This window comes from Paracoccidioides brasiliensis, assembly GCF_000150735.1.
Source record: "Paracoccidioides brasiliensis Pb18 unplaced genomic scaffold supercont2.14, whole genome shotgun sequence".
NCBI lineage: Eukaryota > Fungi > Ascomycota > Eurotiomycetes > Onygenales > Ajellomycetaceae > Paracoccidioides > Paracoccidioides brasiliensis.
In genome coordinates, this window is record NW_011371371.1 from 299,950 (window position 1) to 321,408 (window position 21,459).

At 45.9% G+C, this 21,459-nt stretch overlaps 7 protein-coding genes across 7 annotated transcripts; 3 read left to right on the forward strand and 4 right to left on the reverse strand.

Moving 5' to 3' along the window:
* Positions 1 to 291: 291 nt before the first annotated feature.
* Positions 292 to 1,037, forward strand: PADG_08120 (glucosamine 6-phosphate N-acetyltransferase; the record flags this gene model as incomplete). Its single annotated transcript, XM_010765177.1, has 2 exons — positions 292 to 810; positions 936 to 1,037. 2 exons carry the CDS (start codon positions 292 to 294, stop codon positions 1,035 to 1,037), a joined length of 621 nt encoding a protein of 206 aa, XP_010763479.1.
* A 1,534-nt stretch (positions 1,038 to 2,571) lies between these two features.
* Positions 2,572 to 6,325, forward strand: PADG_08121 (GTPase BMS1; the record flags this gene model as incomplete). The annotated part of the gene is made up of 4 exons (XM_010765146.1): positions 2,572 to 2,641; positions 2,729 to 2,799; positions 2,865 to 2,954; positions 3,038 to 6,325. The coding sequence occupies 4 exons, from the start codon at positions 2,572 to 2,574 to the stop codon at positions 6,323 to 6,325; spliced, it is 3,519 nt and encodes a 1,172-aa protein (XP_010763448.1).
* Positions 6,326 to 7,448: 1,123 nt separating this feature from the next.
* PADG_08122 (uncharacterized protein) lies at positions 7,449 to 9,112 on the forward strand (the record flags this gene model as incomplete). Its single annotated transcript, XM_010765147.1, has 2 exons — positions 7,449 to 7,916; positions 7,988 to 9,112. The coding sequence occupies 2 exons, from the start codon at positions 7,449 to 7,451 to the stop codon at positions 9,110 to 9,112; spliced, it is 1,593 nt and encodes a 530-aa protein (XP_010763449.1).
* A 247-nt stretch (positions 9,113 to 9,359) lies between these two features.
* On the reverse strand, positions 9,360 to 9,587 carry PADG_12416 (uncharacterized protein; the record flags this gene model as incomplete). The annotated part of the gene is made up of 1 exon (XM_010765190.1): positions 9,360 to 9,587. The coding sequence occupies one exon, from the start codon at positions 9,585 to 9,587 to the stop codon at positions 9,360 to 9,362; it is 228 nt and encodes a 75-aa protein (XP_010763492.1).
* A 510-nt stretch (positions 9,588 to 10,097) lies between these two features.
* On the reverse strand, positions 10,098 to 11,540 carry PADG_08123 (uncharacterized protein; the record flags this gene model as incomplete). Its single annotated transcript, XM_010765148.1, has 5 exons — positions 10,098 to 10,341; positions 10,453 to 10,636; positions 10,713 to 10,840; positions 10,913 to 11,078; positions 11,408 to 11,540. The coding sequence occupies 5 exons, from the start codon at positions 11,538 to 11,540 to the stop codon at positions 10,098 to 10,100; spliced, it is 855 nt and encodes a 284-aa protein (XP_010763450.1).
* Positions 11,541 to 12,531: 991 nt separating this feature from the next.
* PADG_08124 (uncharacterized protein) lies at positions 12,532 to 15,420 on the reverse strand (the record flags this gene model as incomplete). Its single annotated transcript, XM_010765149.1, has 4 exons — positions 12,532 to 12,927; positions 13,073 to 15,036; positions 15,137 to 15,255; positions 15,356 to 15,420. 4 exons carry the CDS (start codon positions 15,418 to 15,420, stop codon positions 12,532 to 12,534), a joined length of 2,544 nt encoding a protein of 847 aa, XP_010763451.1.
* Positions 15,421 to 16,735: 1,315 nt separating this feature from the next.
* On the reverse strand, positions 16,736 to 19,481 carry PADG_08125 (elongation factor 2; the record flags this gene model as incomplete). Its single annotated transcript, XM_010765150.1, has 4 exons — positions 16,736 to 16,753; positions 16,873 to 18,648; positions 18,701 to 19,356; positions 19,436 to 19,481. 4 exons carry the CDS (start codon positions 19,479 to 19,481, stop codon positions 16,736 to 16,738), a joined length of 2,496 nt encoding a protein of 831 aa, XP_010763452.1.
* Between the last annotated feature and the right edge of the window lie 1,978 nt (positions 19,482 to 21,459).

A 21,459-nucleotide genomic window follows, 5' to 3' on the forward strand; every position in this document is an offset into this window, starting at 1 on the left:
CTGTTCTTTTTCACACCTTTTTTGTTTTTTATAACTTACACTAGCTTGAGCGAATCGCATTCACCCATTGACAACCCCCTCTTAATCGCCCTTGATTGCACTCTGTCGCCTTTCGTCACATCTGTTAACTCCAATTGTCGTGTCCTTCAAGGACACTCGTCTCAACAGGTTCTCCTCCGATATATCCCACATATACATGCCAACGGAGTACAGAAAGGAAGATCACACCTAATTGCGATATATATATGTATATCTTCCTTCCTCTCCTATCTGTCATCACAATCCTTCACAATGACCACCGAAACTGCCTCCACAACAACAAACGGGATAGACAAGCACAATCTCTCTCCGCCCCCCTCCCACTCTCTCCTTCTTAACCCAGCCTCCTCCAACTCCATAGAAGATGACACCCCCCTCTTCTGCCCAACCTACATCTCCCCCTCTGTCCAGGCACAGCTTCCAGAAAACTACACAATCCGGCCCTTAAGACGCTCAGACTACACCTCCGGCTACCTGGACGTGCTCCGCGAGCTCACCAGTGTCGGCGACTTCACCATGGACCAATGGAATGAGCGCTATGACTGGATGGCGAAGCGGAATGAAGAGTACTTTCTGCTTGTTGTCTGCGATGGGCATGGGACGGTGGTTGGGACAGGGAGCCTGATTGTTGAGCGCAAGTTTATTCACTCGCTTGGTTTGGTGGGGCATGTGGAGGATATTGCGGTGGAGAGTGGGCAGCAGGGGAAGAAATTGGGATTGCGCATTATTCAGGCGTTGGACTCTGTGGCGCAGAAGGTTGGGTGTTATAAGGTATATGATTCTTTTAATATTTTTATGTCTTTGTTTCTTTGGGTTCAGGGGCGGCGTGTGGGATACATTGGGAGTGAGAATGTGTTTGGGTTTACATTTTCTCGTTTTGCTAACTCATCATACAGAGCATTCTCGACTGTTCAGAAGCGAATGAGGGGTTCTACTTAAAATGCGGTTTCAAACGTGCTGGTCTTGAAATGGCCCATTACTACAACCGCCCCGAGTAGTAATTTGAACCCTCATCCACCCCTTACCACCCTGAATCTCTCCTCGCCATACTCCGGGAACATAGACTTGCAACAATAACTCCAACCTCAATGAAAGTCTCTAATTCACCAACCTCTCAGCAAAGCACGAACTACTTGGGACAACAACAATAACAAGCTTCCCTGACTTTTTTATAACCGCCATCGTCCCTATGACATGTGCCCCCATATATCTTTATTCTCCCCTTTTCTGGACTCTTGTGCCGGAAAATCCCACTCACCAAGCCTATCTACTCGTCGTCCGATAGTTTTGCTCTCGGATTTACGGAGCATTTATGATCCAGGGAAGGTTTTATATCTTTCTGTGCATATGCATTTCCGTGTACCACGCCACATCTATCTGCATCACATCACTTGCCCCGGTCCTAACGTAACTAATTACAGCCGTTGCATTGGATATGGATAGGTAAGGTGGTCTGTTCTGTGTTTGTTTTGTTTTGTGATGTCTCTGTTTCTTTTGAATGGTTTATTCAACTCTTAGACGCTGATTGTTAGCAGCGGAAACAATGAATGGTGGGATTGGCTTTCGGGTTATGGGTTTCGTTTTTCTTGCTTTTCCGCCACTTGAGAGTACCGTACCCCCTTTAGGCTTGCTGGCTGGATGAACGGATGGATTTATCTGGTTGCTTCCTGTTGGGCTGGTGTTATACGCCTGTAGTAGTCATTGGCGCGTATGGATGATGGGTAATATACAACATAGATAGCGGTCTTTATTTGGAACAGTTTTAATTTACACCTTTTCATATTTCTGACCTCTCTTCTTTCCCCTAATTTTTGTTTCGCCTTCAGCTCTATAGATACCCATCCTCTGCTACGAAGAGCTATATCTAATACCAAAAGATCTTAAACTCAAAGAGATAAGTTGAATTAACCTGCTCAAGTCAGCAGTGTGCTCAGGTCTAGGGAAAAGTTATACTGTCAAAAAAAGAAAAAAAAGAAAAGAAAAGAAAGAAAAAGATAGATCCACCCAAGTAGCATTGCTGCATCATCTAGTTCCCAAAAATTAATTAGTTAATTAACTAATTAACTAATTAAAAATAAGGAAAATTAAAGATCATGTTTTTAGCAAGTCTTAGTTTCGATGCAGGCGCGGAGCGCTTCCGCTGCGCCAACATGCTTGCTTGTGAATTTTACTTTCCTTGGGACAGCATGACAAGGTAGCTGGGTTTGCTCACACTGGATTAATAGTAGGGGGTAATGGATGATGCAAATCCAAAAGATCTAGGCTCAAAATCAGTCTTGTGTAGAATTCAACCCAAAGATCCTTCAATTCCTCGAACAGTGGCGACAATGTATATGAACCAATCACAGGGCTATCGCTTATACGATTTGAAAGGTTGAAAGGGCGCTACTGCGCTTATCGGCTCGGATAAACCTTCCAACGTTTGGAGAATCCAAAATTTTTGGAACTGGATAAGACGTTAAAGCGAGAGATTCGAACGGCTTTGCTCTCATTGCTCAATTTCTTCAAGAGCAAAAGTGTGCGACTTTTAAGATGGAGGACCAGGTCAACCGGCCGCATCGGAAGTCGAAGGAGAAGAAGAAGAAAAATAAGGATCAGTCTGGTACGTTGCCTCGACCAATCTTTTTCACGGAAGCTGTACCTTTACCTATACGGAAGAGGATAGATATCTAATATCTTTTTTGGGTAGGGGCCAATCCCAAAGCCTTTGCTGTCGCTCATGCCGGCCGTCTACAAAAACAGGCTGCTAGATCTCATGATGTTCGTCGCACTCGTATCCTACCTAGAAGTATTTCGGGCTAACCATAGTCTGGTGAAATATATAGATTAAGGAAAAGAGACTCCATGTCCCGCTCGTGGATCGCCTGCCCGAAGAGGCGCCACCCATCGTTGTTGCGGTGGTTGGCCCACCAGGGGTACGTATATGCAGTTTCTGAATGCGCTTGCGCTTTTGCTACGACGATGCTAGGATGATGCTAATGTCTATTTTCGTATGCAGGTTGGAAAAACTACACTGGTTAAATCCCTCATCAAGCGCTATACGAAGCAAACACTAAGCTCTCCAGCTGGGCCCCTCACTGTTGTCACATCGAAAAGAAGGCGATTGACATTCCTTGAATGCCCGTCCGACTCGCTAGCAAGTATGATTGATGTTGCCAAGATTGCGGATATCGTCCTTCTCATGATTGATGGTAATTATGGATTTGAAATGGAGACTATGGAATTTCTCAACTCCTTGTCCGCAAGTGGTATGCCCGGAAACGTCTTTGGAATCCTAACTCATCTCGATCTATTTAAGAAACAGAGTACTCTTCGACAAGCTAAGAAGCTCTTAAAGCATCGATTCTGGAGTGAATTATATCAGGGTGCGAAGCTGTTTTACCTCTCAGGCGTTATCAATGGACGGTACCCTGATCGGGAAATACACAATCTGTCCCGGTTTTTGTCTGTAATGAAGAACCCTCGACCGCTCATATGGAGAAACTCACACCCTTATTGTCTGGTTGATCGGTTTTTGGACATCACCGCCCCAACAGCAGTCGAGGAAAATCCCAAGTGTGATAGAACAGTTGCGCTCTATGGCTACCTTCGAGGTACCAATTTCCCTGCTGTTGGCGCAAGGGTGCATGTGCCCGGTGTGGGTGATCTCAGTGTCTCATCGATAGAAGCGCTCCCTGATCCATGTCCAACGCCCTTCATGGACAAAGCAATGGCGAAAGCAACTGGGAAACCCGGTAGAAGGAGGCTAGGTGAAAAGCAGAAGCTTCTGTTTGCGCCTATGTCTGATGTTGGTGGTGTCCTCGTCGATAAGGATGCAGTTTATATCGATGTTAAGACATCTACGTTTAATAGGGATGCTGAAAACGATGAAAAGAGGGGTCTGGGGGAGCAACTCGTTGTTGGGTTACAAGGCGAACGAAAATTACTTGGACAGGCCGAGTCAGGTGTCCGACTGTTCAGGGGTGGAGATACAGTTGCTGGTTTAAAAGACGAAGAGAAGGAGGAAGTCGGGCGTAAGCAAAAGCGAAAGGCTCGATTCACTGAAGAACAGGAAAATGGGACAGATGTTATAGGAGAGGAAGATGAGGGTTTTGAATCAGAAGATAGCGTGGAAGGAAGTGAAGAAGTGGAAGAGGAAGAGGAAGATGAAAATGACGACGACGTTATGCCGCCTGACGATTTTGAGGCAAATTTCAGGGAAAGACACAACGGCGCTGTTGAACATTACGAAGATGATATCGCTTTTGCAGATAGCGATTCTGATCTTGGTTCGATATCGTCAGTTGAAGACCAGGAGATAGAAAGTGAAGGTGATTTCGAAGACGATTCAGATGAGGTTGATGACGGAGCTTTACGTTGGAAGGAAAACTTGGCTGAGCATGCCAAGGCCAACTTTGGAAAGAAAATTCCCTACCGTATTGCTGACCTCACAAAGATCCTCTATGACGAATCAATAAGCCCACGAGATGTTGTCAAAAGATGGACCGGGAAGAATGATGGTGTACCTCAAGAAGATGATAATAACGACGAGGATGACTTCTTCAAGAAAGTTGAAGTAGAAACAGAGGAATCAGACGACAGGACCATTCCAGTTTTTGATTATGAGCAGCTTGAGAAAAAATGGGAAGATGACGATAATATCCAGACCATACGGCATCGATTTATCCGTGCCAAAATTTTGAAGGGCAACGGATCGGATGGTAGCGGGAACGAAGACGATGATGAAGGTAGGGAGTTTGATTTTGATGATTCTGAGGATGAGGGAGACGGTGTGTTTGAGGATCTCGAAACTGGGGAGGTTGTTGTCAGCAACGAAGAAACGAACGAGAAAAGCGAACCCGAAGGTCTTGAAGCGGAGAGAGCAAGAAATGCGAAGAAAAAGGAAGAGCTTAAACTTCGTTTCGAGGAAGAGGATCGCGAAGGTTTCGCGAATGCAAAAGATGGCGGAGACAGACAAGACGAAGGGCGATTTGGAGAGGATGATTGGTACGAAGCACAAAAGGCAAAACTCCAAAAGCAACTTGACATCAACCGAGCAGAATTTGATTTTCTCGACGCACTCTCCAGAGCCAGAGCTGAAGGATACAAAGCTGGGACGTATGCCAGAATTGTTCTTGAAAATGTTCCTTGCGAGTTCTCAACGCGATTTAACCCTCGTTTCCCTGTCATTGTTGGAGGCCTTGCACCGACTGAAGATCGATTTGGATTTGTTCAGGTCAGGATCAAAAGACATAGATGGCACAAGAAAATTCTGAAAACCAACGATCCTCTCATATTCTCACTTGGCTGGCGTCGATTCCAAACCACACCCGTTTACAGCATCTCCGATTCCCGAACACGCAATCGCATGTTAAAATATACTCCTGAACATATGCATTGTTTTGGCACTTTTTACGGTCCCCTTGTGGCTCCCAATACCGGCTTTTGCTGTGTTCAATCTTTCTCCAATAAAAACCCAGGGTTCCGAATAGCAGCTACTGGTGTCGTGTTGAACGTAGATGAAACCACGGAAATTGTTAAGAAACTCAAACTAACGGGATATCCATACAAGATCTTCCGAAACACTGCTTTTATAAAGGACATGTTTACTTCTGCTATCGAAATTGCGAAGTTCGAAGGCGCGAGCATTCGAACTGTTTCTGGAATTCGGGGTCAAATTAAACGGGCTTTGAGTCGTCCAGAGGGACACTTCCGTGCTACATTTGAGGACAAAATCCTCATGAGTGACATTGTGTTTCTCCGTGCTTGGTACCCTATCAAGCCACACCGATACTACAACCCAGTCACCAACCTCTTGGATGAAGAGAATGAGCATGGCTGGAAAGGCATGCGTTTAACGGGAGAAGTTCGTCGTGATCAAAACATTCCCACTCCCCTTGAAAAGGATTCTGCATACAAACCCATTGAACGTCCAGCACGACACTTTAATCCTCTTCGTGTCCCTCGCCAATTGACTGCGGAGCTTCCATTCAAGTCGCAAATTACAAAGATGAGACCCCGTCAAAGCCAGTCTTATCTCCAAAAGCGGGCTGTGGTTTTGGGAGGCGAAGAAAAGAAAGCGCGGGATCTATTGCAGAAGCTTACTACCATGAGGAATGAGAAGGTGGCGAAGCGCCAAGCTGCGCAGGAGAAGCGGAGGAAGGTTTATCGCGCCAAGGTAGCGGAGAATGCTGAGAAGAAGCAGGAACGGGAGAAGCGGGAGCGGGACGAATATTGGCAGCGGGAAGGGAAGAAGCGGAAGAATGATGGCCAGGAAGGTGGTCGAGGTGGGAAGAAAAGAAGATGATTGTTTTGTTCCTGTCAATTACCTTGAATAAAGACCCTGCTGCCAGCTACACCACCAAAAATAATGTTTTTGAGGCGTTTTTGAGGCGTTTTTTACGTGGTGTTTCAGCAGGGTTAGTTCAGTGTTTTTGGAGGCGGAATTGTTAGGTTGGGATAACAGCATTGTATAGTAGTTTACTTCCTTGAATCGGTTTAGATATACGCATATACTCTATGGCCCAATCTATATTTTCTCGTCAATTTATTTGCAATGTCCATTTCCACTCCTTACATCATCAATATCTACTGGAAGTTATGTCATCTTGGAACCTGATAATAGATCCATGAATTTTAACCCACGTGGCCGCGCCTATATCACGTGAAATTAGCGCACATGACCGCGCCGCGTCGCGTCTCGATCAGGAAACTCTTGACCACATCCCTCGAATTCCTACGACAGCGATAGTGACATTGGTGTGAAAAACACATTTCAACGCAGAGTGACAGGTTCTTGGATAAAGTTGACGCATTTTTTGGGGCGATATCGTTGCTAGAATCATCATGGCGCACAACACCAACGATACCACCACACAGGCTACTACTAGGGGGTCGCTACTCTTACCACCCCATTAGCTTTTCATCTCTCCAACAGAGGGTTCCTCAACTTGACTTGATGCGGATAGCCACAGCAACATTTTTCAGAGAGGGAGTGAAGGGCTCACATAACCTGGTTGGTGTCAGGTTGTCTTTCTCAGCAGCAAGCCGTTCTTTTTTGAAATATTCTCGCCAGACAGCTCCACCCTCCAACTAGACACAGGTTACCGGCTTACAACAATCAATCATCTTCCCCGCCTATCCGCGTGCGCTGCATTTTCTTCCATCTCTTTTGTGCTGTCTCATCCCCCCTCCCTCCGCGCGCGCTGACGTCAAGATAATAAATATTCGGCCCACCTGGTGTTTGGAAGGAATGTGCCCAAGGCAACAATCTGCGCAGTCTCCGGCTTCTTCTGATCCTGTACACGAATCTCCCCCTAGCAGCACCCCTAGCAGCACCCCTAACAGCAGTCCCAGTAATTAAAATCAACTTTCTCAACTATCCGCGACAATACTTGACCAATCCAGATTACACTTCTGGTTTCCATGCAATGAATAACAGCAAACCAAATTCGCCGCTTTCCGTGGTGAGCAACGGCGCTTTACCTCTCCTTCAAACACCCTCCAGCACCCTCACACAATCCTCCTTGACCGGTGCAATGGGCCCAAATATCACCTCATCGACTCCATTATCTGGACTTTCAAACCACGACTATCCGCCTTTCCCATTATCCCACTCCTTAGCGAAATCACCATATGCTCATGCGCATTCCCGAAGTGTTGATCTCGGATCGTTGCCCTCAACCAACCTGTCCAAAACAACGGTTGCAAACGCCCTGAATGAAAGTTCATCGAGGGTGAATATGCCAACTGAGATTCCACAAGGGCAAAAAAGGACGGCTAACGGGGAGATGAAGTCGACTGTTTTTCCGGCGCCTTTCCAAAGCCTAAAGCCAGTTACTGCAACTCGCCGTTCTAGAACAATGAGCATTGATTCAACTGGAAGCAGGATTACGGAGGTAGTTGCTTGATCTGTAGAACATATTAGTCAACATGTACACGTTTTATGCTAACTCGTGATATTCTCTAGTTGTCTGCCCAGCTTCGTGCACGTTTATCCTATGCAGCTGCGAAAGTGGAGAAAGAGTGGCCAATCCGTACCCTGGAGGAAGAACACACGGTTTTACCAGGGCTAGGTTACTCATCTACCTCGCAATCTCCTTTGCCTTTGGGATTCAAAGGTTCCTCCAGTTGTCCTATGAGACCTAAACATTCACGCGCTCGACACAGTATCAGTAGCACATCAGCGACTGACGGGTTTTCAAAGCTTCGAAATCCCGATTCTGCTGATGATTTAGTATCTACAACCCCAATGAGCTTAACCCCAAATCATAACCAAGTCTCCTCATCGAATGGAAACCCTAGGATACCACCTCTTACCCCAGCAGCTGCTTTTACAAATGCAAACCCACCAAAACTTGCACCGCCTGCGGATATTATATCCGGAAACGGTAGTGCGACTCGGCGGCGTCCAAACCCCAATGACTCTCTTATACAAAATGGCCGTCCAAACCAAAACAATTATCAAAAAATGACATTCACTGTTAGGGGACATTCTGCCTCATCCACCCAAACAACCAATTCAACTGTAGCCATCCTCGACAGTCCTCCCCAATCCCAACCTCAATTGTCTCTCCAGTCTGCGACTCCAGATACCACCACTACCACAATGCCAGTTCCAAAGCTTAGAACGCCATCCCAAAATGCCCTGATGGAAAAGGACGCCATTGAAACGTTACTTTTCATGTCAAGCCCCGAAAACTCAGGATATCATCCAAGCTCTCAGAACACACAACAGAGTGATTATAGCAACACACATCTTACCCTTCCTCCCCCTCCCCTACCCAGGCCCTCACCTCAACAGACATCGTCCGTTGGAGGCCGTTTGGGTCTGGGAATACATCTTGATAACACCTGCAATTCCACTCGACCTCCCCGGAAGGTTAGTTTTGCTGATGATATAAGCAATTGGTCGAATGATGCGTATCTCAGAGATGGAAGTAATGGTCTACAAGAACATGAAGCTGGTGACGCGATTGATCGTATGCTGGATGAACTAGGAGATAGTGACAGTGAATCGGAAGGTTCTTGGCTTACGCGTTTCATGAGCCAAAATGATAGAGGAAAGGCAATGCGGCCAAACAGGAGCGGCTAGGTTCGTATTGCATATTTCATTCCTGGCAATGGCCCGTTGAAGAAGTGTGTATGTTTTTTTGTCGGCGTTTTTATGCTCTTTGCATGCATTACTTCAACGCGATTTCATGTTCAAATGTGGTGGAGTGTAAAGGAGGAAGGCGGACAACCTGCGCCAACCTGCGCCTTAACTATTTGGGTATCGAACTGCACTTAATGTTTCTGTTGAACATGTCTCAGCAACGGACCGGGCATACATTCTAATTTCACTAGGTTTGCTCTTTAGTCATCGTGGCCTCCCTTGGGAGTTCCTTTGATGACATGCCGCCAAAAGTCGCCGGGTCTCTTTCCCGGATACATTCGCTTGGGTTATTGATGGAGGACTTATAGAGCTGTTCAGCTCGAGTGCTTTTCTCTTCTAAAACTTGCTTTCTCTTCAGTTTTTGTAACCCACACCGGGCCTCTGTATATGTCATACATTGGTTTCCGGCGACCATGATGACTCGACATCATGCGATATGACGGAACTGAATGAATGGAATTTCTCTTGGTTATTTCAATTGTATTGTTACGCATGCATGCATTATTGCACTGTATATTGTTTATTGATGACTTAATTTACTTTCTCTCATTCTCTTCTCTTCTGAACAGGTTTTTAGTGTCTTCAACACACATATTTTATGTGTGACAGATTTCTCATAATATTTTTGTAATAAATGTTGCGGGTAAAGTTCTATGTTTGTCATTTTCAATTTTCATGAACCTATTTCAATACAGCATTGCCTTTTCATTTCAGATGATGTGGGGTTCCCTTTATGTCAAAAAATTTTACTAAGATCATTCATTTCTTTATCTAGTTGCATCATTTGAACTGACACACACTCTAGCATCATCCTGCTCCATCAGAATTGCCACGCTCTCACCCTACCTCATTATATAAATCAAAAAATAAAAAATAAAAAATCCACACACAAAACCTCACCCCAATTCTGGACTACTAGCTCCGCTCAATGCGCCACATATCCTCCATCCACCTGCAACGTAGCTCCGGTCACCCATGCAGCATCCTTGGAAGCCAAAAACACTGCTGCACCCGCGATTTCTTCCGCTTTACCCAGCCTCGAATCGAATGGATGCAGAGAAACTAGCATGGAGTGGACTGCTTTCAGATGCGGGTCCTCACTGTTCTCATTTGCGAAGGGCGCGAGTAGAGGAGTCTCGACAAAGCCGGGGGCGATGGCGTTTACGTGACTATATAGAAATATGTTGTAAAGGAGGGATTCTTTGGTTAGGGGTAGAGAGAGGGGAGTGATGATGTGATTGTTGAAAACCAAGAGAACGGAAATAATGAAAAAGACCCACATCCTATCCTTTCCATACTCCAGCGCTATACTCTTCGTGATACCAATTACGGCATGTTTAGATGCCGTATATGTGCTTGAGCCTGGTGAACCGACCGTTCCGAGGACAGATGTCATGTTGATAATCCAGCCTCTATCACCGCTTGAGTGCGGGTCTTGGGAGAGCATTTGCACTGCAGCAAACTCTTTTTTCATGGGATGTTTAGATTTGCATACGTATGTACGATGAAAGATAATTTTGTCGATGTATATTTAACTTACTGCAACCAAGCCAGACTCCCTTCCCATTAAGACCCATAATCTTATCCCAAGATGCCTCTGGGGTTTCGTGGATACGGGCACCAGGAGGTTGGAGGCCTATGGGACTTATTCCGGCGTTGTTGACCATTCTATGATTATACGAATTCGTTCACTTTGTTAGATGATATTCTCTAGGGTTGTGGGAATGTGGGGAGCCATACATATCCAATCTCCCAAACGCTTTCGCACACTCCTTAACTAGATTCTCCAAGTCGTCAGAAACGGAAGCATCTGCCCTGACGAATATGGCCCGGGTTTCTGATTTTCCGCCAGCAGCGACATGATGTGTCTCATTGATTGCCTCGTGGGTTGGTTTGCCAGCGTCGCCTATATCAAATGTAAGTGGGGGGTATGACCAGCGCCCCAATGCTTAAGCATTGCAACTTTTAGTGGTTTCAAAGAGATGTTTGGAAAAGGGAACTATATATAAAGGACATGATAGCCAACTGAGTGGAGTTGGTTAATTTTCTACATGCCCACTGATCAATCCTTAACATCATAGTGGTTTACCCAAGTTGAGGACATAGACAGTTGAGCAAGGACGGCAGACACTCCCAGTAATACAGTTCGTTCAATTTAAAATACGGAGGAAATTAAATATAAAATCAAACAAAGATCATATTCTTCAACGTAGAAAGTCCTGTCAAATTACATACCTTTGGGCACAGGGTCAATATCCGAACATACAACATATGCTCCCTCCGCAGCATACATTAGTGCAATGCTCCTCCCGATGCCACTTGAACTCCCCGTGATAACGGCAACTTTGTCCTCGAGACGTCCAGTCATGTTTGAATCTTTTTGTTTGTTTGTGAGGCCAGTATTTTTGGCATACAGGTTTTGATAGGCGCCGTCTGTAAAAGGAAATGAGGCAGTTCTCCAAATGTCCCTAGAGGATGGGACAATGGCACCTATTCATCTATCGGTTTCTAAAGAGCATAAAATACAGGATGATATATACAAGACAAATGAATCGTATTTGGAGGTGAGGAAGCCTCCCCGCCCTTCCCCCGCCATTACTTGGGGCCGAGAGCTCGGCGCCCAGGGTAGTTAACGAGGTAGTTAAGTGCTTACGCAGGTGCACGAAACTCATAAGTGGGACTAGCGGGAGAGGGCAGAGGGCCAAGGTGATTTTCATAGGAATGGGTGGTATGGAATGTGTCTGTATATGACGAAATGAAACCAGAGATGACACTTCATCGGCTGAATGATTTTACACGGTTAGTTCAGGCGAGATATATTCGATAGATATATTACTCAACGGTTCACCGCTGGTCCTGAATGAGTTAGCAATTTCCAGCACGGCGTTACGCTACCGCATACCAAACATCAATGACAAGGACTGAGAGAACAGAGAAAAATTGTGGAATGTTGAAATTGTGTAGTTATCAATTCACGGAAATCCCAACCAATTGCAATGAGCAATGAGCAATCGCATCAGCATCAGATCAAACTAACTTACATGACCATAGCGTCCCGAATGAGGGAGGGAAAATAGAGACATATATTAATTACTAAAATCGCACACAGATAGAAAACAAAACGAACTATTATAATCCCTCACATATTTTCCTCCCTCAGAAGCCATGGATAAAAATACATTGAAAAAGATCAATGGCATGTGCATCAAAAACAAAGACCTCACGTAGAATAGATACTTCTTGAAAAAAAAAACGGGGAAGGGATCCCTCATATATTGAGAAATCAATAATAAATAAATAAAAACAAAAATAAAAAATGGTGAACGAAAACCCAACAGTGTTTCATTTGGAGACTCAACTCACTCAACCTCCCAAGCATCATCCATCTCCGCAACATCATAATCAACCTCATGAGCGCCGCCAGCGTCCTTTCGCAGCATCGAATCAGTTTCATTGTGATGCCCCCCATTTCCCATGACTGCATCATCATCTCCTCCTTTCTCCGCTTGTTGCTGATGTTGCTGTTGCTGGTGTTGCTGTGCAGAGGAGGATGCAGAGGCAGAGACAGAGCCGGCTCGTGTGCTCCTTGACGAAGTGGAGTTGTTGGCGACCCAGGTGAACTCTACTTTGCCTATTGACGGTATTTCGCTGGGACCGTACATCAGCTTCTCCGCGACGTACCGGTCTTTGAAAGAAATGATTTGCGAGTCTGGTTGGTCTGGGTTTGGCTCGATGCTTTCGTATTCACCAACTCCCTGTGTTGAGGATAGTGGTATTAGTAATTTTTCCTCTGAATGAAACTTTCATATACACGACTACTTTTGTCTTTGAAACTCGGAAGCCCGGGATTCGAACAAGCCACCTAAAAGACAAAGGAAGGAGGGAGAGTGAAATACATACCAAAAGAAACTGCCTCAACGCCTCATCTCTCTCTGGACTAAACTCAACACCAGACACAGCAACGCGTTTCGGGCGATTATCAAGCCTCAACACCCCACCCCGACCTCGTGGCGGCCCAGCAGCCATCCCCCGATATCCTCCACGGAAACTGGCAAAAGCAGCGTCATAGGCACCCCGACCGCCGCGATAACTTCCACCACGCCACCCTCTCCCACGGCCGCGGGATGGGTATCGCGAATCCGGCGAGGAAGGATCAAGTCCTAGACTTTTAGCCTCTGCCTCAAGTGCAGCAAGCTGCTCGCGCAACAACTTCGTCTGTTCGCTAACATTTCCATCAGCAGGGGATGGTGAGGTCGTTTGCCCCATCTCTGAGTCACCAGAACGATGCGCCGTGCCATTCCGGCCATTGGTGGTGGCGGTGGCATCATGCTGGTGCTGCTGCGCGCCAAGACGATGTAGCAGGTTTGCCTTCTCTTCCTGTTGCCTCTTTAATAGATCTTCCTTCTGCTTCTCCAGAGCTAGCCGGGCTTCTTCTGTCTCCTTCCGTTTCCGCATCTTTTCCTCGTGCTGCCTTTGCGCTTCAGCTTGCTGCCTTTCGAACTCCTCTTGGTCAAAGGGCTTCATATCTGGCCTGTTTCCTGCCGGTGACTGCGAAAATGGATGATGAGAAGTTCCAGTGCCATTGGTCTCAGCTTTATGGGCAGTCGGTTGCTTGTACCAATAAACCTTGACAAAGCGGTTGTCGAATATAACCTTCGGACTGGCCCAGGCGCGCCGTGCTGCGGCCCACGTGTCATACTTCACCAGGGCCAGATGTCTGTACGGCTGCATCGTGACCTCGACAATGTTGCCAAACTCAGAAAAGAAATCGCGTACAATCTTCTCGTCAAATTTATCCTCCGGTATCTGCTCGACAACGATCGTAGTAATTGACCTATCCTCATTGGGCCCAGCCTGCGAAAAGTCTGCCCGGTTCCGTCGGGGACTATTGTTAAACCCCCCTCTATCACCCCTTCCACGTCCGCGGCCTCGTCCCCGCTCACTTCCACGTGAAAGCCCTGAGGAGCCGTGGCCATTCGTGGCGTTTGAACTGAGCGGTCTATCCAGAACAATATTTGACTTTGTAGGGTCATATTCATCATCCCTTGCAGGCGCTACTAAATGATCTGTCCCATGCTGAAACGGACACGTGCTTCCTAAAACACAGAAACCCTGTGTGTCATAATCTCTACACCTGCGTGGGATGCTAGCTGGCGGCGAGCCAGCGACTCGTGGTGCCCTGTTTGGACCAGGACCAGGTGCCCCGGTTGGGGTGGCTATTTGAGGAAGCGGTGGCATCCCAGGTATCTGAGGGAATCCCATCGCCTGCAAGGCTATCATAGTCGCGATAGGATCGTTAGGGTTGAAAGGAGGGAAGCTGGTCGGAGAAGGATGAGGTGGGCCGCGAACGGGAGGCATTCGCTGAAACCCGCCATGCTGTTGCTGTTGTTGCTGGTTGGGATTCAAATAACCCCCAATCCCGAGAAGTCGTGCATGATTATTATTATGAGTGTTAGGGTTAATATTGCTGCCGGTTGCAACCATTCTATTGTCCCCTCTCCCACCCCGGCGACCCCTCAAGGATTTAAACGGTCGATCAGCGCGGTTGTAATGGGAATCCTGCTCTTCGCCTGCCTGAGGTCCTTCATTGAAAGCGCGTTTTCGGCTGAAGTTCGATGTTGCGCCGCCGGCTTCAAAACTACAGCTTCTATTTGGCGGACTTTGGTTCATGGACTGGCCGTGACCGGATGGCATCCACTTTTCCGGGGCATTTGTTTGTTGTTGGAATGGAATGGATTGTGGTAATAGTTGTTGTGCGACTGGCGTTGGGGTGTGCGAGGTTGGTTGGTCAGGAGTTGGAAGAACTGGCTGATACGTTTTTGGGTTGTATTTCGCGAAGATTTCATCGACGAAGCTGGTGGTATCTGAATGTCGGAAAATTCCAGGTTAAAATAACTCCTAAAAGTTTTACCCATACGCAGGTGCGAAAACTGGTAAAATAAACAAAATGGGGCCAACACTAACTCTCTTTCAAAAAGTCCTCTAGATTCTCCACGGAGGCCTTCCGGATATCCTCATCGGGGGCATCAGAGCGGATCAGAGCCAATACATAATCCGCCAACACGTCTGAATCTGCATCGGATCTGTCTCAAGTGGCGCACTTCAGTTAGCAAGGGTCGATTTTTAAACTAGAGAGGATGAAGGAAAACTGGCAAGCAAACAAAAAAAAGGACAGGAACATACATATCCTCCAACCTTTTAACAACCCACCCCTTAACCTCAGCTGCCTGCTTCTCCGTAAACTGCATCACTAAAATAGATACCCTCTTTTTGGGTGCTTGCTATTCTTAGAAAGAGCAGATGAAATAGAAGAGAGATGGATGGAGTATGTGGAATGACGGCAGTATGTGTCGTTAAATCGAGATATATGATATGTCACACGGCAGAATTCGAAAGATGTCTGTCTAAGAAGACTTTTTCTCTCTTCACACACAACTTCGCAATGATCTTAAATTCTTTCTCAGTCCCCTCTCCCCTTTGCGTGAAACGTTATAAGGAACGATGGTATAGAATGCCTTGTATGAGCTGACTTTTCCTCACTTCTCGATGACAGGATTAACCAATCAACCCTAGTTGTGAATGGCAAGAAGAGAAGTACAAACTAAAAAGGCTGTCAGCGACAAGTTTTCAGGAATTTAGTATAATGAAGCGGAATGGACCGGTGGAAAAAAGAGCTCCCGCCTCGTCTAGATATGCTAGATCTTAGGACCGGGCTGACGTTCTGTAGACGGTAAGAGGCTTTTGCTATTTACCAATTGGCGACAGACCCGTATGTGTCCTCAAAGCGGCTTTGACGGAACCAGTTCAATCTGAACAAGGGAAACGGGTCCCAGAGGGAACAACAGGTGTATGTTTAGACGTGTAGCTGTATGACGGAAGTTTGCATTGTGGAAGGAATAGAATGAAAATCGGAGCGGGAGTTACTTGTATTGTCCCGTCAACGGGTACTGCGATATCTGCTGCGAGCACCCCGGAGTGGCTGAGAGACGAGATTGAGATCGGATGTTTTACTTGGTGATGTTGTAGCAGGGTTCGGCGCAAAAAAGGAAGCAGGACAGAAGTTAAAAATTTGTCATAGCTTCCGATTTCTAGATGATCACGTGTATGATTAGTCATCGTGGGCAAGGTGAACGGAAACTGCCTGTAACATCATTCTCATGCAAAGAGAGAGCTGGGATCTGAAGGATGAAATATTGGATGAAATTATTTCTTCAGACCTTTCTCTATCTAGCTACTTCTCGGCCAATTTAGAACGACTAAAGTGATTAGTTTGAGGGAAATTAATTTTATATTCAATTGATAGTTCTTATTTACTTTTTGTTTTCACGCAAAGACAAGAAAAGTAAAGGTGGGGGGAAAAAAAATCATCAAACTCGTTACATTAAGGAAAAAGAAACACAATAGCCACAGAGGAGATGGACAAGGGATATGGTAATTAAAAGTAAAGCAAAGGGAAAAACGTGGGAGTTCGCTTGGGACTTTTCCGGATATCTTTTTATATTCATTTCCATTTTTGCCCAGGAGTCTAAAAAGAAAAAGAAAGAAAACTCCCTGATTCCTCCCTTACAACTTATCGTAATACTATATCAAAGGAAAGAAAGAGAGTTAGCCAATGTTGAAGCATAGTCGCAGACGGAAAATAGGGGGAGGGGGAAGGTGAGAGAGGGAATAAATGGTAATGGATAGAGTGGAAAACTCACATTGTCAACACCTGGAACAACCTCCTTAATACCCTTCCGTTTCCGCATCTCCGTGACAACTTGTCCGGGTCTCGTAGTCACATCCAACGGCGAACCGCCTGGCAAAATCTGCCAATGATCAAATACAGACTGTGGGAATGCCTGTCCACCTGTTGCACCACGAAGATCAGCTGTGAAACCGAATGACTCGTTAACAGGCAAGTAAGCCTTGACATTGAACAACGGTGTGCCGGGACGCTGCTCTTCAGCAAATACATGTCCACGTCGTCGGGTGAGGACACCGTAGATACCACCCATCGCTTGCTCCGGGACTTGAATTTCGACCAAGAAGACTGGTTCGAGGATTCCTGGATCTGCGAGGAGGGTTGCTGCGTACAACACGCGGCGGGCTGTGGGAATGATTTGTCCACCGCCACGATGGATGGCGTCTGCGTGCAGGGTTACATCGAGGATGTTGAAGCGGACAGAACGCATGGGTTCTTCTGCAATGGGACCCTCGCGCGTTGCCCATTGGAAACCGGAGACAACGGAGTCTTTGATTTCGTGCAGGTATTGGACTGCTTTGGTTTGGTCGACAAGCAAGTTAGCGCCGGTGGTGTCGGGGCCGAAACACCAGATTTTGCGTGCGTCAGTTACATCCCACCCATGCTCATCGGCGAGGATGCGAGCGCGGGCTTTGAAATCGTCTCTAGGTCCGATTTTGCCGGACTCAATATCCTTGGAGACTTCCTCATTGAGAGGTTCAGCGGTGACGTAGAGACGGTTATGCTTGTTGGGGGATTTGGACAGGGCAGTTATGCTTGACTTGTCGCCAACAGTTTCACGGTAGGAGACGACAGGATCAGAGACGCGGAGAGGGACACCAGCATGGTCTTCCTCCAGATCCTTGAGACAAATTTCCAGATGGAGTTCTCCTGCACCGGCGACGACGTGCTCACCGGACTCGGAGATGTAGGTCAGGACGCAAGGATCGGATTTGGAGAGACGCTTGAGACCTTCGACAAGTTTAGGAAGATCGTTGGCGTTCTTGACTTCGACTGAGCGTTGGACGACGGGGGATACAGAGAACTTCATGACCTTGAGGTTGTGGGCGGTCTCGGAGGTTGTGAGGGTACCGGACTTGAGCAGGAACTGATCGACACCAACCAAGCCGAGGATGTTACCAGCCGGCACGTCTTCGATGGGTTCGATGAAACGACCCATCATAAGAATGGTGCGCTGGATGGCCTTAATGTACAGGTCCTCCTTGCGACCAGGGGTGTAGTTGGGACCCTGGATGCGGACCTTGAGGCCGGAGCGGACGGTACCGGCGAAAACACGCCCGAAAGCGTAGAAACGACCCTTATCGGAGGTCGGTACCATCTTCGAGACGTACAACATGAGGGGGGCCTTGGGGTCACAGTCACGAATACCGATGCAGGCCTCGTCATCGGGGGGGCCTTCGTAGAGGGTTTCAGCACGGTATTTCTGCGCAGTGACCGGAGATGGGAGATGGAGGACCATCATTTCCATAAGGGCATCGGCGGCAGGCAAAAACTTCTTCATCACGGACTTGAGCAGCGGCTTGCCTTCTTGCTCCTTCTCCTCAGCAGTGAGCTTGATTTCAAGTTTCTCGAGCAGGACGTTGATCTCCTCTGTCTTGGAGTGGGTGATGGCATTGAAGATCTTGAAGATGGGGTCAAGGATGAACTGATTGAAAGCTCGCTCGAGAGGCTTGCCTTCGTATTCACCATTCTTGGTCCACTTCTTAGTCTTGGGGTTGAAGTAGTTGTCGCCCTGTAATTTTGTCAGTACAAAATGACAATGAATATTAATATAGGCCACATACCCAGAGACGCTCCATCATTTTGTTCCGGTCAACACCGAATTTTTTAGCATACTTGACAGCAAACTGTCGGACGGTGAAAGCCCAGCCGTGGAGACCAGAACCAAAAGCCACAGTTCCCTTGTAAGGGTAGACCTGGACATCACCAAGAGCCTTGTCAAAGTAGGTGGCGATGATAACGTTGACGGACTCGATAGTCCTCGAGAAGGACTGGTACAAGTCTTCCTTGGTAACTTGCAATTCAAGCAGGGCACGGTCCACCTTGTTGATTATACAGACGGGCTTGATACGTTCACCAAGAGCTTGCCGGAGAACCGTCTCTGTCTGAACACAGACACCGGACACACAGTCAACGACAACGAGGGCTCCGTCAGTGACACGCAGGGCAGCAGTGACCTCAGATGAGAAGTCGACGTGACCTGGCGAATCGATCAAATTGATCAAAAACTCGTTACCCTGCACTTTCTGGGGGATATCCTTAAGATCTTCCTCATCGGGCAGATGAGCATAGAGGGAGATGGCCGTTGACTTGATGGTGATACAGCGGTCCTGTTCGTCCTGACGGGTGTCTGTGAAACGGGCCTCACCAGCCTTTGCGGCAGAAATGATACCGGCACGCTGGACCAAAGAGTCGGTCAAAGTGGATTTACCGTGATCGACTTCATATTGCATTAGACAGGATTTTTATTTTTATTTTATATTTTTATTGTTAATTCTGCACGATCAGGACAAGCATACCGTGAGCAATGACGGACATGTTCCGGATGTTGGCCGGACGGTCCATCAATTGACGGATCTATGTTCCATAATTAGCCCCTCCAATTAATGGCAGCAGCGGCGCCTAGAGAGGAACCGTATATACAGCCAGATGCGATGCAGCAGACGTACCTCCTCGACGGTAAAGCTGTGGGAGAAAGAGATTTGTCAGCACAAGAAAACCAATAACAAGCTCTTGTTTCACTGCAGCGACCAATAAATAGAGCCAGGCGGGAAAAGAGCCACAAAAAAACAGCCAGAATGAAGCAATGCGTTTCCAAGGACAGATATAGAGGTAGGTAGATGATTGAATTTCTGGGAGCTGTGTAGATTGGGTTGTTACTCACTTAACCATCCTGACGGTTTACTGTGCGGAAAAGGGCCCTAGAGGCGGGGTTGTGCGATAAGAGAAAATGGAATTTCTCTTTCTTTTTTTCCTTGAAGAAACGGAAACAGAATCGAGGCCTAGCTCGACCTGCTGATAAGATAGAACAGTGGATTCAGAGGACAAGAGATGGAGATAGGGGATTTGCAGCCTCACTGAAGTTTTGAAGGTCGAGGGTTGAAAGGAGTAGAAGTTGGTTTGAAATGGGCGAGGTGGGAGAAAAAGTTAAAAAGAAGCGAGGGAAGGGCCAAAGGTGTCGGGGAAACGTTGTTCCGGATTTCTAGGCTACATTGCAATACATGGTTATTAATCATGCCTCCGCGCACCCACACCTGATGTGGGTGCGCCACAATGTAATGATAAAAACAGCGTAATGATAAAAATATGGATAATTAGAACTTCAAAAATTAATATCTCATCACCACACTGCTAATCTATGATAATTAATTTATCTATATCATCTGAGTAGCTGTATTATTCATGAGATGTTCATATATATCATTAACCTCTTGTTGAGTTGAATTCATGACATTTTTCTTCAAAGCTCTCTTAATATGTTTAACTTTTTTATAATGTTCTTTTTCTGCTTTCTCCTCTTTACATTGTGTGATCTTTCTATTTACATCTCTGACAGTGAGTATACCTCCTACTTGAATCTGCTGATGTGTATTTTTAGTGCTGTGATGTTTGATTGCAAGATAGTAACTCTCAATCTCACTCTCTCTTATAGCATTAAGTTCTGTCTGAACAAGACTACCTTAGAAAATATTGTTCAATTGATTGCTCAGATGAGGTGATTTGAAATCAAGTATATTCTTCATATCTTGCATTGTCTTCTTTGTCATTTGAATATGACATTGTAGCTTCTCAATTGTTTTAAGTGAGAATAGCTATGATGAAGCAGTATCTGAGTGACTTAATTGCAGCAAAAAGAAGCCTTCTTCATATATTTGCAACTCAGAGTAGTCAGAGATCTTTGAATCTAGCTTAAGCAGTATAGATTGTGAGTTGAATGAGACAATGCCACAATCTGCAAAATCAGTCTAAATAGTAGAAAGTTGAAAAGTCTTTTTACAGATATCAACTAGATTCTGTAGAAATTGATATTTTTCATACTACTCATATTCATATCATGCAGCTTGATTAACTGTTTTTGAATGATAGTGCTTATACTGCTGAAAAGATATACTATCTAAAGATTACAGTATATGAGTTAAATGTGAAGAAAATTCATATAAAATAATCTTATGAAGATCACAGTATTATAGAAATTCTTCAATGAGATGAGATTTATAATTGTCAAAAAGCAGCAATTGATGACTGTCTTGCTGACATTTTTTAGAGATCTTATTAAAATGCTGAATTCATGTAAAGTCAATCTCATCATTGATATAGTCAGTATCTGATGTTGTGATTGTATATCTGCCTGGTAGATTGCTTTGTATATATCAATTTTTAAGTTGAGTTTTGAATTTCATGATGATGAAGAGATTCAATATCTCACTATCTGCTGAAACACACTTAATCACAGTGATCAATTCTCAAGAATATAATGAAGTTATAACTGAATTAAAGTCTTTAAAAGCAGTAATAACTCATTCTCCATGTTCTTGACTCTCTT